The sequence below is a fragment of the Podarcis pityusensis genome (genome assembly GCF_964106645.2).
Source record: "Podarcis pityusensis genome assembly, chromosome: 8".
Lineage (NCBI taxonomy): Eukaryota > Metazoa > Chordata > Lepidosauria > Squamata > Lacertidae > Podarcis > Podarcis pityusensis.
The window spans coordinates 52,486,053-52,501,303 of record NC_138033.1 but is presented as its reverse complement, the minus strand read 5'-3'; the positions used below and the strand labels follow the sequence as shown (position 1 = coordinate 52,501,303).

Below are 15,251 nucleotides of genomic sequence, written 5' to 3'. Positions count from 1 at the left end.
CTCAGTGTGGGTCAGTTTTAAAATAACTTGATCTGCTAGAGGTGAAAATAGGAAAGCAGAAGTAAGCAGGCGAGTGTCATGCTCATGTTTTCAAACTCAACCGAGTGATGATTCTAACTTTAAGGGGGAAATATTGTAGATGCAAGCAAACTGACCTTATACTTTCCTCTAACTCAAAATAGATAGTTACACCGTTGGGGTCGACTCTTAATTTCACCTTGACAAAATGATTTTTCCCCCCCAGACAAGGCCACCATAATTGAAATAACAAAGATTAAGTTCAGTTGATAGACACTGATAACAAGGAAATAGCATTTATATTTCATAGGGCTGAGAGAATATTGCCATGAGAATGCTGAGAAGGCAAGAAAGGGGCCTGGAAATAAGATTAATGATCGAGGGCCTAAAGAATGTTATCTTGGCTGTATATAAACCTGCTTGGGAATTGACAATAGAAAGGGGCAAGATTAATGAAATCTTCCAAAGTTTTTTTTATGAGACCTATATAGATCAGAAGCCTGTGGAGTGAGTAGTTGATTATTTGGACAAATTGTAGTTACCTGAGGCAAGGCGAGAGAAAGGGGGGTGGTGGTAAGAGAGAATTGATGTCTAGATGCACTTTGGATTCTGAATAGAATGATAGAGGAAAGGAACTTTCCATGTTCACAACATGGAAAATTCTTTTTAAGTTCTCTCTCTCTCCCCCCCCCCCACAAGTTTGGGACCTGTTTCAGAACAAGGGGCAGAAGCACATCCCAGTGAACAGATTTGGCACATCTGTACTATTCTGAGACCATGTCAGCATTAAGGTTTGGGGAGAAGTGTCTTTCTAACCTTCATGGCTGTAGGAAGCAAAATGCTGAAAGGTCCAGAAATAAGGACACCAGTAAAATCAAACACACCGTCACAATGTTTTCCAGCATCCCTTCCAATAAAATACTGCTTGCTTGCCCAAATTATCCTAGTTTATAGGATAGTTTGAAATGCATTGACTGCATTCAGAATATTTTATTCCACCTTAAGATGCCACCTATTTCCTTGACACACGGCCCCTTTGTGAGCTGCAGTTAAACCAGGAAACTCTAACCGTAGTTTCCTCTTTTATCTGAAGTGGAAAATTATGGTTACCAGCTTCAGAACTAGCCAGGGTATTAAACTAACTTCAGACCATGGTTTAATAAATTGGTTTGTTCTGAAGCTGGTAGCCATAATTCCTTGCTTTGAAAGAAATGAGAAACTAGGTTTAATTTAAGACTTACTCTTTGGTTGGTTGCTTTATGCCACAAAGTGGGGTGCTTGTGCAGGTGAAAGGCACATTCCTATCTTATTAAGCCTGAGATACGTTTCCCTGAATATGGAGAGTGTGACAATAAGAAATAGAGAGACCTGGCATAAGTAGGTTCACTTGGGTAAGTAGTAGGGAGACTCCAGGGGTTTGATGGGGGAGCCTTGGATAGAGCATTCTACCTACACACATACATGATTCTTGTTTCCCATTCGTCTGTTGGTTTCCTACTTACTAAGAGAGCAATGGGCAAGGGTGGTAGTTATCTTGCCACACTCACTCATAAGAACATAAGAACCTGCCAGAAAAGGCCAATGGCCCATCATAGATCAGCATCCCGTTCTCATTGTGGCCTATGAGAAGCCCACAAGCAGGACCCGGGTACAGTGGAACCTTGTTCCTGCACTCAATCGGAAGTTGCATCGGACATTCGGCTTCTGAAAAACATTTGAAAACTGGAACACTTACTTCCAGGTTTTCAGCGTTCGGGAGCCAAAACGTCCGAGTACCAAGGCGTTTGAGAACCAAGGTATGACTACTACAGCATTCTCCCTCCCACATGTGATTTCCAGCAACTGGTATTCGGAGATTTGCTACTTCCAACAGTGGATCTTTTGCTCAGTATGCCCTCCCATATCCATTGGTCCTTACATATTAAACCCTTTCAGGGCTTAGAGCAGATCCCTCCCCGATATAAGGCTCCATGCTCCACACCCCATCCCGCCCCCCCAAAAAAACCCAAGCTTCCTGTAGATTTTTTAAAAAATTATAATTTTCCATGTTTGTGCCTTCTTGCTTTGGTGCTTAATCTAGATATTCGTGTTACGGGAAGCTTTAAAACTGGTGAAATGAGAATTGTTGCATTTTGCTTTTCAAATAAGCAGGAGCCTGTAAAACTTCATAGAAGAGATCAGAAGTATAGCACATAAGATTTAGTGTGCAATGTGCAGGGAGGAAAGGAATTTTCTTCATCTGACTTTTGTTAAGCAGTACAGTGTGATTCCTCAATATTATCCCTATTCCAAGTTAGTGGGTGGCAGCATTATGGGAATTTGGATGAGAACAGTTGTTGGGAGCAGGCACAAATATTTTCTCTGCTTAAAATATTTATATCCAGCATACAAACCATAGTTCTTGAGAAAGCTTACAACATTAAAAAAACAAACTAACACAGAACAGCATGTAACAATACATTGTAAAAACAAGTAAAATATGTCATAAAAACACAGAGCAAAAAGTAGCAATATGTCATAAAAGTAAACATCAGCGTAATACCAAGAAACCCCCCACAGATTAAAAAGAATACAAAACCCAAGATTAATCAACCACTTAAAAACCATTAAAAGCCTGGGTAGTCGTAGCAATACAGTACTCAACATTTGGCCTTTTAGGGTAACTCTGCAGTATTATCCCCCACAGGACAGAGGCCAATAGAGAGTCATTTCCCTAAGACCACTTAATGGTTTCATTGCAGAGGCAAAGTTTGAACTAGAGACATCCTCATTTGTGCCCCAGTCTGCCCTCATTTACCCATAGCTGGTGCCCCCAAAATCCTGTATCCACAATGCTTTATTTAACAAGTTTAACAAAAAGAAAAGAGAGAGAAAACATGAGCTCACATTAATAATAATAATATAATATGCTAATTAATACTAATTTAAGGATTTGATAAACTATAAAATATAATATATCATTAATATAATAATATTATTCCATTATAAAAAGAAAACATGAGCTCAAACTATAGATTAAGAACGAGAAACACCTTTATATTTAAATTCATCTGAAAGCACAAAAAGATTTAAACGGCCCAGTTAAAACTAACAAAGGTGAAGCCAGTTTAACCTCTCTAGAGAATGGATTCCATAGTAAAGATTCTACCACAGAAAAGATCCTGTCCTATCTCCCTATCCACCTCAGTTATCTCCAACAACTTTTGGTCAGGAGTCTGGGACCAAGATAAAATTTGGTTGGCATCTCTGGTCCTCAAGCCAACAAGAGCTCATATTAATAATACAGTGACCAGCAGTACATCCACCTCAGTTTTAAACATGTAAGTTGGTATGTGTCCCAATAGATATCCAAACAAAATTGACAGTTATAAGAAATAGGCTTAAACGTTGCAAGGGCAGTAAGGTCCTCGGGCCATTGCATAATATATGTTGGATGTTTCGTCCTTCCAGGCTCGAAGTTTAAATCTCTTGGCAACCATAAGGACTCTCACAACCCCCTCTTAGTGTCCTGCTGAAAGTCCCGTACAAGATGAATATAATTTAAAAGTACATGAGCATCTGCAGATAACAAGGATTTATCCAATACAAAATTAATGCGCACAGTAGCTTCAGACCAAAAGGGAAATATCACTGGACATGCCCACTGCATTCTTATCAATTATTTCCCCTGTAGTATCTGTACAATCCAGCTCATAAAAAATTGTCTTAATGCTTAAATTTGTGACTTCATGTATGTGCCTGTGATATTGGAAGATGCTCCAAACTGGTGTCCACATTCGTAACCTGACTGAAGGGTTTTTGTTTTTTATTATTTTATTTGGGATATAAAGAGATGAATGTCAGGCTGTAGCTTTCCCCACTCTGCTGGTCTAGAAGTCTCTCTTATTGCCTGTTCTGGCAGGAGAGGGGGATTAAATTACTGGGGCTGTCAGAAAGGACAAGCGCTCTGCCATACATTATCGCTATCACTGACTTTCACTGGGCGAAAGAAAGAAACCACCGTAAATCCCCTCCATTGCGAAGCAATAAAAGCCACTGGCTTTCACAGTCGTGACTGCCAGGGCCATTAACAGGAAATGACAACTGTGTGGCATTCTTAGATGCTGCCTGTATCTCTTCTGACAGTGTGAGCATAAACCTGCCAGCAATATGACAATTGGATCACATGACTGTTCCGACTTCCATTCCGGCTTTCATTGTTGATTTTCCTTAGGAAGCATGGAAAGAGGCAGTTAGTTCTTCCCCCACCAGGTTCTCTTCCCCCACTCCTCAAATTATCCCTTTTAAAAATAGTGTTACACAAGTTCCCATAACGTACCATAGGTTAACTTTTCACATGTCTTCTGTTCTCACAGCTAATTTCACAAGCTGGTATTTTAAAAGCTATTTATTTATTTTTGCATTCCTTTTACAAGGCAAATTTAAACAAAAAGTTAACTGGATATGTAGGCAATTAAGGGAATGCCTCAGATTAATTGTCCCAGTATTTCTATTTTGTACTGCACCATTTGGTTTATTGCTCTTACTGTATTTGTGTATTTATTTTTTAACTGCATTGAATTTTTTAGGAAAGGTGGGTGATAAATGTTTTAAATAAATAAAAGATATGTGCTCCATCCAGCAGTCTGTTGCAGATCTGAGTACTCCAGTTGAACGCACAGAACGTCCCCTCCTGCTTTTACCCCAAAAAGCTTTCCCATTCATTTTGAGAGGGAGGGCGCCATTACATGCAGCTGAATTGCAATTAAGAAATAAGCTAGCGTGCACAAGAATTTGATCTGTGTATCTGCATGCATGCATGGTTCTGGATTGGAATAGTGGGGTGGAATCTGCATGGATCCTTTTAGGCTAAGCCAGCCCTATTCCATAAGCCATCACTTTATTTATTTATTTATTTATTTATTTATTTATTCATTTATTTATTTCTACCTACCCCACCCATCCGGCTGGGTCTTCCCAGCCAGTCTGGGCAGCTTCCAACAGAAGGCTGAAAATACATTAAAACATCAGTTATTAAAAACTTCCCTAAACAGGGCTGCCTTCAGATATCTTCTAAATGTCAGATAGTTGTTTATTTCTTTGATATCTGATGGGAGGGCATTCCACAGGCCCACTACTGAGAAGGCCCTGTAACTTTGCTTCTTGCAGTGAAGGAACCGTTAAAAGACCCTCGGCGCTGGACCTCAGTGTCCAGGCTGAATGATGGGGGTGGAGACACTCCTTCAGGTATACTTGGCCGAGGCCATTTAGGGCTTTAAAGGTCAGCACCAACACTTTGAATTGTGCTTGGAAATGTACTGGGAGTCAGTGAAGATCCTTTAGGACTGGTGTTATATGGTCCTGGTGACTCCCAGTCACCAGTCTAGCTGCTGCATTCTGGATTAGTTGTAGTTTCCAAGTCACCTTCAAAGGTAGCCCCACAGAGAGCGCATTGCAGTAGTCCAAGCAGGAGATAACTAGAGCATGCACCACTCTGGCGAGACAGTCCGCGGGCAGGTAGGGTCTCAGCCTGCGTACCAGGTGGAGCTGGTAGACAGCTGCCCCGGACGCAGAATTGACTGCGCTGCCTTGGACAGCTGCGAGTCCAATAGCCAGCAGATGTCTTGTAAGTGCTTGGGAGGAATTCAACATAGCATTAATAAGATTGCTCTGTCAGTGCAAGCATTTCTGCCTACCTGATGGAAGGATCTATTCTAGAATTTCTCTCATGCCACCACTGAGCCAATTGGGGCAGATGAGGTGGGAAGCCCCATTGCACTAGCAAAAGTCATTGTGTGGGCTTCTGCTAGTTGGACCCATTACTTGAACCAGTCTCTTATGTTTGTACCCCAAAAAAGGTGCCCCCTATGCAAAAGGGGGGGGCATTTCCACTGCTTTCCTGTGCTTCCTGTTTCATGTTCTATATTTACAGTTAGGAAGTGCTTCCTTACATTTAGAGCAATGTGCTTCCCTGTAGTTCAAGGACAGTGTTTCTCCTAATACCACTTGCTGGGGAGCAGCAGTGGAACCCACCTGCCCTGCTTCAAAAGGTGGGCCACTCAGAACAGGACCATTGGAGAATGTCTTCAAAGACAAGCCAACTCAAATGTGGGAGCCAGTGTCTTACACTCAGTGCCTTGCATCAAGAGTGCTTCAGGAAACAGATAATAAACAAATGGAAATGGTTGATATACTACATTATTTATTGCACTGCCTACCGTACACCTGTCGCAGAAAAATATATATGGTTATCTTGTGTCACAGTGTGTGTGGAGATAGGTGAGCAATACAGGTAATAGTAACTGACTTACTTTCTGATGAATGCAGAAAGTTGCACTGTTTCCAATTGCTGCAAAGAAAATCCAGCTGCAAATCTTGAACCAAACACCAGTGCTTTGTAGAAGGTGGCTTGAAAATTTGAGCCAGTTAAATCTATGAGTAATACTAGAAAGTTTTAAGTTCATTTTAATTTTGATTACATTTTGAACAGAGAGTATATTTATCCGTGTTTTATGTCCATGCTGATAGGGATTTTGCTGTATTTGCAGTAGCCTATGGCTACAAGCATTAAATATTTATTAAATGTGGGTGGGGGGGAAATCCCCCTCTTTACCACATTTCAACCAACTCTGTGATATGCACAGCTGAGCAGTTAAATGTATTTAAGACTCAACAAAATCATTATAAGGGCCCTCAGACATAAGGATTCTAATCCCACAGGTATTTCTACATTTTGCTTTCGTTTTCTAAAAGTAGATACTTCTCTGGATTATGTAGCATTATGTCTACTTTCTGTTCATCTACACTACACTTTCTTATTTATAAAATTTGCCGTTTAGTGGATTCTGGTTTTTAATTCTGTTCCTCAAAGCAGGGCATTAAGAACTATCCCACAATCCTTCCCTTCAGTGTGAGGGGGAGAAATTGAGTACAGTAAAAGGATTTACTTACTCTCATTAAAGGATACATATGGTAACATCTTATACAGAAGCAGATCTTTGGTACATTTAAACATTTGGTAGATTCTACTCCAGCTGAAATGAGCTCTCTTACTTAAAACCTTGGGTTAAGGCAACCTTCCCGTCTTGGGCCTCCAGATGTTGGACTGCAACCCAACATCATTCCCAGCCAGCATGACCAACAGGCAAAGATGATGGGAGTAATAGTCCAAAAACATATGAGGACTCAAGGTTGGGAAAGACTAGGTTAAGGGGGCTTTCCTAGCCCAATGAACCGGGGGGACTTGTGCTCCCCAACTCAGCTGTGATCCTTCGGAGTTGTCCAGAATGAAAGAAAAATAAAATAGAATCATGCCACATTGTAATGTACAGTCATCTAAGCCATAAACAGGAACTGTTCATCATGGACATTGGCTGAAGGAATATTTGAATACAGGTGTGTTCCCATGTAGTAAGAATTTATACCACTGAAATTTCATAGTGATTGGATACCTGCCTTATCCAATGGACCCCTGTTCATCAAAAAGAAAATAATTTTACTATAAAGTCTGTAGGCATTCTTCGCCTTACCATGTCATTCCTCTCTGCAGCTGGGCTTTGTGGGATAATACCCATTTTGATGACTTAAAACGAAAGGAAGTTACTTTGAAAACTAACTAGCAAAGCAAATTGTGTTCATTTCGTTCATTGCAAGTAATCACAGCCATTGCCATTTCCTGTTGCGTTTTTCAGTGATACATGTGGACCAGGCAAACAACAAAGTGAAGCGCGATTTCCTCAAGGCCATGCTTCAAGGATCAGAGCCCAGCCCTGGAAGGTAAATTTTGCAGCAGAATGGGTCAGATGCCCTTCAACTTCACAATTTTGTATTTCTGTGTAATAAATGCTACATGTTTTTTTTCAAGGGTACATGATGTTGTCACATAGTAGCACCTGAATTTTATTTATTATTTATAATTTTCATCCCCCCCCCCCCAAAAAAAACAACCCAGAAAAGAACAACAAGCACAATGTGTACCATTTTCCCCCCTTCAACAGGACAGTCATTCTCCTTGTAAAGGAGTAATTGATCCATGCCGTTTTGATTGTGGTTCAGAATAGCTGCTGGTTCAGGTAGAAGGGTTCCCAGTCAGCCTTTCACACATTTAAGTTATCCATATATAGACAGATAAGCAGTGCAGACCTGAGGGTAGTACTTGGCAATAAGACGGTAGTCTTTGTTTTCTCTATTTTACTTTAAAATTGAGCTTCATATGTTGGCTGGTGCACAATTTTTTAATGGAATCCGACAGGAAGTGCCATAAAGTGATCCCTTAAGAGCAGGCATGTATCACATCTAAAGCACTTTGAAGTTCAGAAAGATTTTTCTTTTCTTTTTTTCATTTCTGCAAACAAGGAAAGGACTTCCAGATTTACTGCATACATTAGTAAGATGGATAACATGCTGGTGCGAGCAGAACTCCAAATAAAGTTACAGATTTCCCAATAGTGCCATATTCTGTGTCCCGATCGTTGTTTCACAGGACTAATTTGAGTCCAGTGACTAAGCAGGATATTTCACGCAAATGCTGAAATTCCACAAACATTGGCATGCTTCCTCTGTACAATCATTGTGCAAGGTTAAGTCCATGTCATTCCAAGGGTAGAAGATTAAATCCTTTCCTACTGAAATCTTTCGAAAACCCATGCATTGAACGCGAGATAGATAACCTTTTCCTTGTGTTCTGAAATGATTCTCCTCTTCCCTCACCTTCAAAGCCTCCAGGGAAAGGCCACAGATTCCTCAGGAAGCAAATACCATTGCTCAACCATTCACCTTATGTCACAACCAGCAGTTAGTAATGCTCAAGTCTCATTTATTTCAGTAGGAATCCAATGCACATAATTGCGGGCATGTGTTGGTTTAATTCCTACATATTCCCACAATTATACTCTGTCCTGTGTTACATTTTGAAGGGCAAGGTATAATCTCTTAAAATATTTTTTTAAAAAAAATAAATCAGATTATATATAATCTCAAAATACAGTGTGCTAACATGTCATTCAGATCCACTCCTGCTTTATAACAGGCTCACTAGAAACATGTTTCCCTTACTGCTGACATCTTAATTATGTGGAATTGGTGTACATATTCCATCGCCATGCTTCAAACGCTGCTTTTTACCATCTAGAATTAGGTTGAAGGAACTAGATGCCTCTTTCTTGATCTAATTTGTCTTGTTGGAGATTCTTCATCACTCTCTTGTGAGTGTCCTTCTTGAATTATATAGCTCAGTAGCAGAGCATATGCTTTGCATGCATATTCATGTTCAGTCTCTGGCCTCTCCAGTTAAAAGGATATCATGTACCTTCTCTGAGCAAGACCATGGCAAGCTCCTGCCAATCAGAATACACAGTACTAGGCTGGGTGGCTGAGTAGTCTGAGTCACCATAGGTTGTGCTTATCAGCTCTTGCCTTGCGGTGGCCAGAAATGGACACCGTACTTCAAATGAGATCTCATGAGTAGATTCTGCCCCAGACCATATAAATCTGTACCTTGCCCTCATTGCAAACAAGATGCTCACTTTCTTGTTCAGTTGCATTCAGTCATTCATTTTGAAATCCCTACCTTTTCCTAGAAATCTGGTTTTTGACCCTTGCGGTTAAAGGTACTGTTCCGCGTGCATTTCAAAAGTGTGGAGCATCGGCAATAAAATAGCAATTCATGCCCTGCTGTGGCATCATAATTACCATAATGCCATGACTGGCGCAACCCCATGTGGATCACTTGCGTGCCAAGCCAGGACATCTCCCTCTGTGGGGAATTAGTATGGCAGCTCAGCACGTGGCTGAACACGTCCACACAAAAAGGCATCTGCATCTGCTACGGTATCCGCAAAAGGCTTCCGCCACATGGAAGCGTTTTTCAGAAGTTACCATCCCACCTCCAGAACATCTGAAGCAAGCCTTGCCGTCTGGGCAGGCTCATCCATAAAGCCTCCTCACTCTCATTCCACCTTTTAGAAGTTGGGCCATCAGGAAGGGAGATGCAGCCCTCGAATGCACAGATGCAGCACATTTTGAAGTTGGCGTATTGCTCCCTCGGCACATGTTTCCTATCACAATGCCTTATATAATAATAATAATAATACCAGAACTTCCCCCCCCCATTTGAAACAGGAACTAAAAACTTTAAAGTTTAGGAAACCAAAGGACCCAGGATAAAAATATCATTCCAAATTGGCTGCACATGGTCTAGCTATAGCGATAGGCTAAATCAGTGATAACGGAAATTAGGACTAAAATTGCGTAACTTGAACACTGAACCCATACTTCTCCAAAGGCCTCCCCTCCTCAGTCTCTCAGCAGTAGGGGCAAGGGGGACTGTAATAATATTGGTCTATTACCTGTTTGAAAGGAGTGCGGAAAGTTTGGAACTCTTGAAATGTGTTCCATAAATGCAGAGTTTTAGTAAGATGATAAGAAGCGCACATCAGAACCAAACCACCCACCCAGATTTTATATTTCAAACCCTTTGATTTAAATCTGGGATGGCTAACCTGTGGCACTTCAGATGTTATTCAATCACAGCTCTCATCAGCCCCAGCCAATAGGAATTATGGGAGTTTTAGGCGAACAGCATCTAGAGGAGGTTTGCCATCCCTGGTTTAAAGGCTCTTCCCACGGATTAATCAAGTTACAGTGCATCCCTGTACCTCTCTACTGTGAAGTAAGCCCCACTGAGTACAGGGAACTTTCACCTGACATATAGGATTGTATCCTAAAAATATTAATAAATTAATTTAACCAGTTTAACATCTGGGGGCCTTTAAGGCAGCAAGAGTTTCTTTAAGCCTAGAAGGGTGAAATGAAGGGGAAAGGAATGAGATGCCGGTTTTGTTGGAGCAGATAACACAGATAACAAGCACACTCACAACAAATCTCACAGAATAGGGTTCGATCAATAGTATAACCCCACTTTAACCCACTAACATTTCATGAAATGAAAACAAGATTTGGCTTCAGTCCTATCTTATGTAGGAAGGTGCTTCCCCTTACCATTCCCATTTTGATCTTTTAGAAGCGAATGTGTTTTCTAAAACAGTATCTACAATATCAACAGTGGGATTAATTCTCACTGACGTTGATGTTTCATAGATGTCATTTCTTGACATACGCAGCATACTTTGACTGTCTACAAAGCCAACATTCTGTGGTCTGGCTAGACCTCCCGATTGTGGCATTGATGAAGGTGCCAGGGAAAGTTAATAAGTTACATGTGTCTCTATGGTTTGTACTATTCCGTGTTTTCAAGTAAACAAATGCAGGAGAACATAGCAGGGGGAAGTAGTGGGAAGTAGGCTATTTGTCTGCTCCTTAAAGGATAATGTACTTTTAAATTTGCCCCAAATAGTTTTATTCTGTATCCTGACTCAAGCGAGTGTCGCATTCCAAAGGACAGTTCGTTCCAATTCTTTGTACTTAAGTGGATAATTTTATTGGCAGAACTTACAGCGCGTCTTAGCATTGTGACTAAGATACTTTATGCTGTGAGGAATGCATACAGCTAGAGGACATTCTCATATATTTTACATATGTGTTTGAAAGCTCTGTTTAACAGAATCGTGGGATCTTCTCTTGCTGACAAAAGGTTTTTGTGGTGTGGTTTTTTTGAGAGAGAGAAAGACAGAGAGAACAATACAGATACAAAGGGAAAGTTGTCTTCTTGTGTACATATTAAAAAAATTAATACGTTTAAAGCCAAGACTCACAATGTCATATTTTCTGCAGCTTAACCTTGTTGCATGTTCTTGGAAGGCCACATAGTTGTTGTTGTTGTTGTTGTTGTTGTTGTTGTTGTTACTTCCTGTGAACTTTCTGGTGAAAGAATGGCACTGCGGCCACCACAGGCACTGGCCATATCCCTGATTTTTGCTCTTTGAATAGCAGAACCATGTGGCCTGTCACAAAAGGGGCTTGACACTCAGAGTTTCTTTAAAAAAGAAAGAAAACATTTGCCACGCAGCATGTCGAACTGTTATCCTTGACCTTCAAATCCAAATCTGCAGTTCCTTGTATCCTCACCATCGCCTGCAGACCTCTGAATCCATTGGACACTACTGGGAACTGGAGCCCCAGGACAGAATTCAAAGAGCTACTTGGAAGTTTGTCCAAGGCCTTTAGGGAGCCAAGTGGGATTTTTTGCCTCTATATCCATTTCACCCACACCAGCACAATGTTGCATCATCAGCTGCTTTTGAAAAACTCCCTTGAGTGATGGGTTGTCATTCAGCAGAGGAGTGGGGCGGCAGGTGCTTTAGAAACACAAATCCCGAAGCTGCCTTGAGCATATACATAAGCATATGCTTAGGGACTGTTGCTCAATGGTTATAGCATTTACTTTGCATACGGAAGGTCCCAGGTTCAGTCCCCAGCATCTCCAGGTAAGGCTTGAAAACATCCTTGTCTGAAACCCTGGAGAACCATTTCCAGCCACTGTAGACCATATTGAACTAGACGGGCCCAATGGTCTGACTCTATATTAGGCAGATTCCTATATTCCTGTGCTCTTTGCATCCTGGTCCCTCACTGAGTGTGTTGGGAACCTCTCAACAGTGTTGTAGCCCTTATAGAACAGGAGGAACAGAGCAAGGGCATAGGAAGCTGGTCTAAAGCCGTGCACGATGATCTCAAAATGAGACTGCAGCCTAGTTTCCTTCTGAAAATGCTATACACACCTTGGGCTGACAATTTCCCCCAAATGTGCTATTTACTGCAAATGGCACTCTGAGTAGGAAATAGCCACAAGCAGTAATTTCTGGCAGGAAACTGGTGGATTGGGGCCCTGTGGCTGCTTTCCCTTTAAAATTAAAGCACCCAGTTCTTAAAAGTGTGAATAATTTGTAATTGACCCTGAGATTCTCCAATGGAAGTTAAAACTGAAATACCAAAAATAAATATTTGAGTTCATTACCTCCTCCCCCTTCCTTTTTTCCCTTCTCAGCATACGATTTACAGTAGTAAGTGACCCTCCAGAGGATGAGCAAGATCTTGAGTGTGAAGATATTGGCTTTGCATACGTCAGTCTAATGGAGATATTTCGGAAAGGGCAAGACGTCATTGACCAAGACATCAACAGTGAGTTTGAGGGCATTTTCTCTTTAGTTTTGCTTTCTCACAGCTCTGAGGATTGTATCCAATGCTAGTTCTACTTAGAGGAGACCCACAGACATTAATGAACCTAAGTTATTCAGGTTCATGTACTTTTTTGAGTCTACTCTGAGTAGCACTGGCTATAACCCTCAGTTCCCAAATCTTTCCCAGGTTTGTTTGGGCTTCCACCCACCTCCCGCTTGGAGAGGTGGAATTTTTATCAGGTAGTCCTATAGAGAGATAGCAAAGAAGACCCAACTCATTTTGTTGTCTGAAACAAGGACAAAATAGCACTTCCCCCCTTCTCCATTCCATGTGCAAAACACAGCCACTGCAGAGTGTTCCCCACCACACCTGAGCAGAGGCCATGTGACACACACAACTCTCATCACCCCTCATCACCTGCTGACTGAGGCAGCCACTTTACCTAATGATAGAGCTGGCCCAGATAAATATTTTTATAAAAGTGGATTTTGGATTGTGGCAGTTCTTGGAGTGCTATTCCAGACCTCATAAGTGAAATATAGTTATAAAAGGTGTATTAGCAGCTGGTGGTGTTTGGGAGGAGTTTACTGCAATTCCTAAAACAAGACTGAACCCACCATCTTCCTTACAACTTAGGTACATTCTTCTGAACCAGACATCCAGCATTTGTTCTTGAACTGGTAATCTTAGGCCACAACTAGATGGGTTTTTTTGGTTGTTTATCCTGGATTTTGTCCGTATCTTTGCAACAGCTCAGTTAGGTTAGGGCTGGGAGATGAGTGACTGGGCCTGTTTTACCCAGTGAAGCAATGTGGAAACTTGAACGTGGATCTCTCTGCACCATGCTGGTTTTCTGTGTGATTGAGGACATGTGTTTTAGAAGATCCAGCTTTCATATTCTGGATTGTAAACAAAAATTAAGGCAGTTTTCCATTTTGGATACGCTGGGAAACTGGTTTAATAAACAGCAATGGAAGTACTGAGCTGTGGGTGGAGGGAAAGGATAAGGTTGGAGGACACATACATAAGGCTCCTTCTTAGTCCAATAAACCATGGTTTATTACATCAAGATTGTTACAGCTACCCTAAATTCCCAGGAAGATAAGGTGAATCTTGGACAGTCATTAACCTATTAGTCATGGGGAGGGACCATGTGCAGCCAATTTGGAATGTCTTTTTTTAATGCAGTGTAATCTACCTAGGAAGAGCTCACTGTTGTTCAGGACAGCAGGTTTCATCTTCCTCCACCATAAGAAGGTGATGGCAGTGGTCCTTCACCTATGTGTTTGTAGTTGGCAAGAACCCAGGACTTTCCACAACACTTATCTCGTTCTGCCTGTGTTAAACGTATGCTCCCCATCTGGAGATGTGGTTAGCTCACGGTCTCAAAAGAGCAATTGACTGCGGTTCTCAGATGCGCTTACTTGAAATGGCCAAGAGTTCTGTTACTACAACACACACACACACCAATCTCTTTGTGCGTGTGAATGAAGGGCCTTTGCATTTCTGCACCCGAAGTTGAAGCTCTTCAAAGGTGTGGAATGCGAGGGTCTGTGAATTTGCTATTGACATTGCTTTCCCTCTCTGCTTCTTTTCCAGTTTTGGATTCACCAGATGGTGGAGCGGTAATTGGGAAGCTCAAAGTAACAGTAGAAGCCCTCCATGCTCTGCGCGCAGTCTATGAGGAGGTCTGAAAATGAGAGCCTGTGTCGACAGATGTGCTTTCTCCCCACATAACCAACACACAGGCTAGATCTAGGAAGAGAGAGAGAGAGAGATGCTACAGAATATTTAATGTATAATTTATATGTGAAGGATGCACAATTTGCAGCTGTAAACTTTGTATATTTTCCTGTCTGTTTGGATTTTCCTTTTTATACATTTCCCTCCCCAACACACACCCTTAAGGCTACAGCCCCTACCCCACAATGGACACCAGCTTGTAAATAATTAATACCTACATGATTGAATGATGTGCTTTATTTGCATTTTCAACATGATGTTTGCCTTAACATAAAACAGTAATAAAAATGCAAGTCAAATTTTTAATTTTTAATAAAATAAAAAAACCTTAAGCCTTAGAAAACTGATTAAAAATACTTTTATGTTATCCCTAATCACCCCACTAAATGGAATGCCTGCGATTAGCCTCATTAAGGATTTTATACTGTGAAGCT

The 15,251-nt window shown here is 41.2% G+C and overlaps 1 protein-coding gene across 1 annotated transcript in view; it reads left to right on the top strand.

The window, feature by feature from the left end:
- Window positions 1-14,931, top strand: part of RPGRIP1L (RPGRIP1 like) — a 75,824-nt gene extending 60,893 nt beyond the window's left edge. Inside the window, exons 24-26 of the mRNA XM_081018532.1 lie at window positions 7,689-7,773; window positions 12,941-13,074; window positions 14,674-14,931. Coding sequence (XP_080874658.1) covers window positions 7,689-7,773; window positions 12,941-13,074; window positions 14,674-14,768 — 314 coding nt within the window. The 3' untranslated portion in view covers window positions 14,769-14,931. The remainder of the gene's footprint in view (window positions 1-7,688; window positions 7,774-12,940; window positions 13,075-14,673) is intronic.
- Window positions 14,932-15,251: the final 320 nt, after the last annotated feature.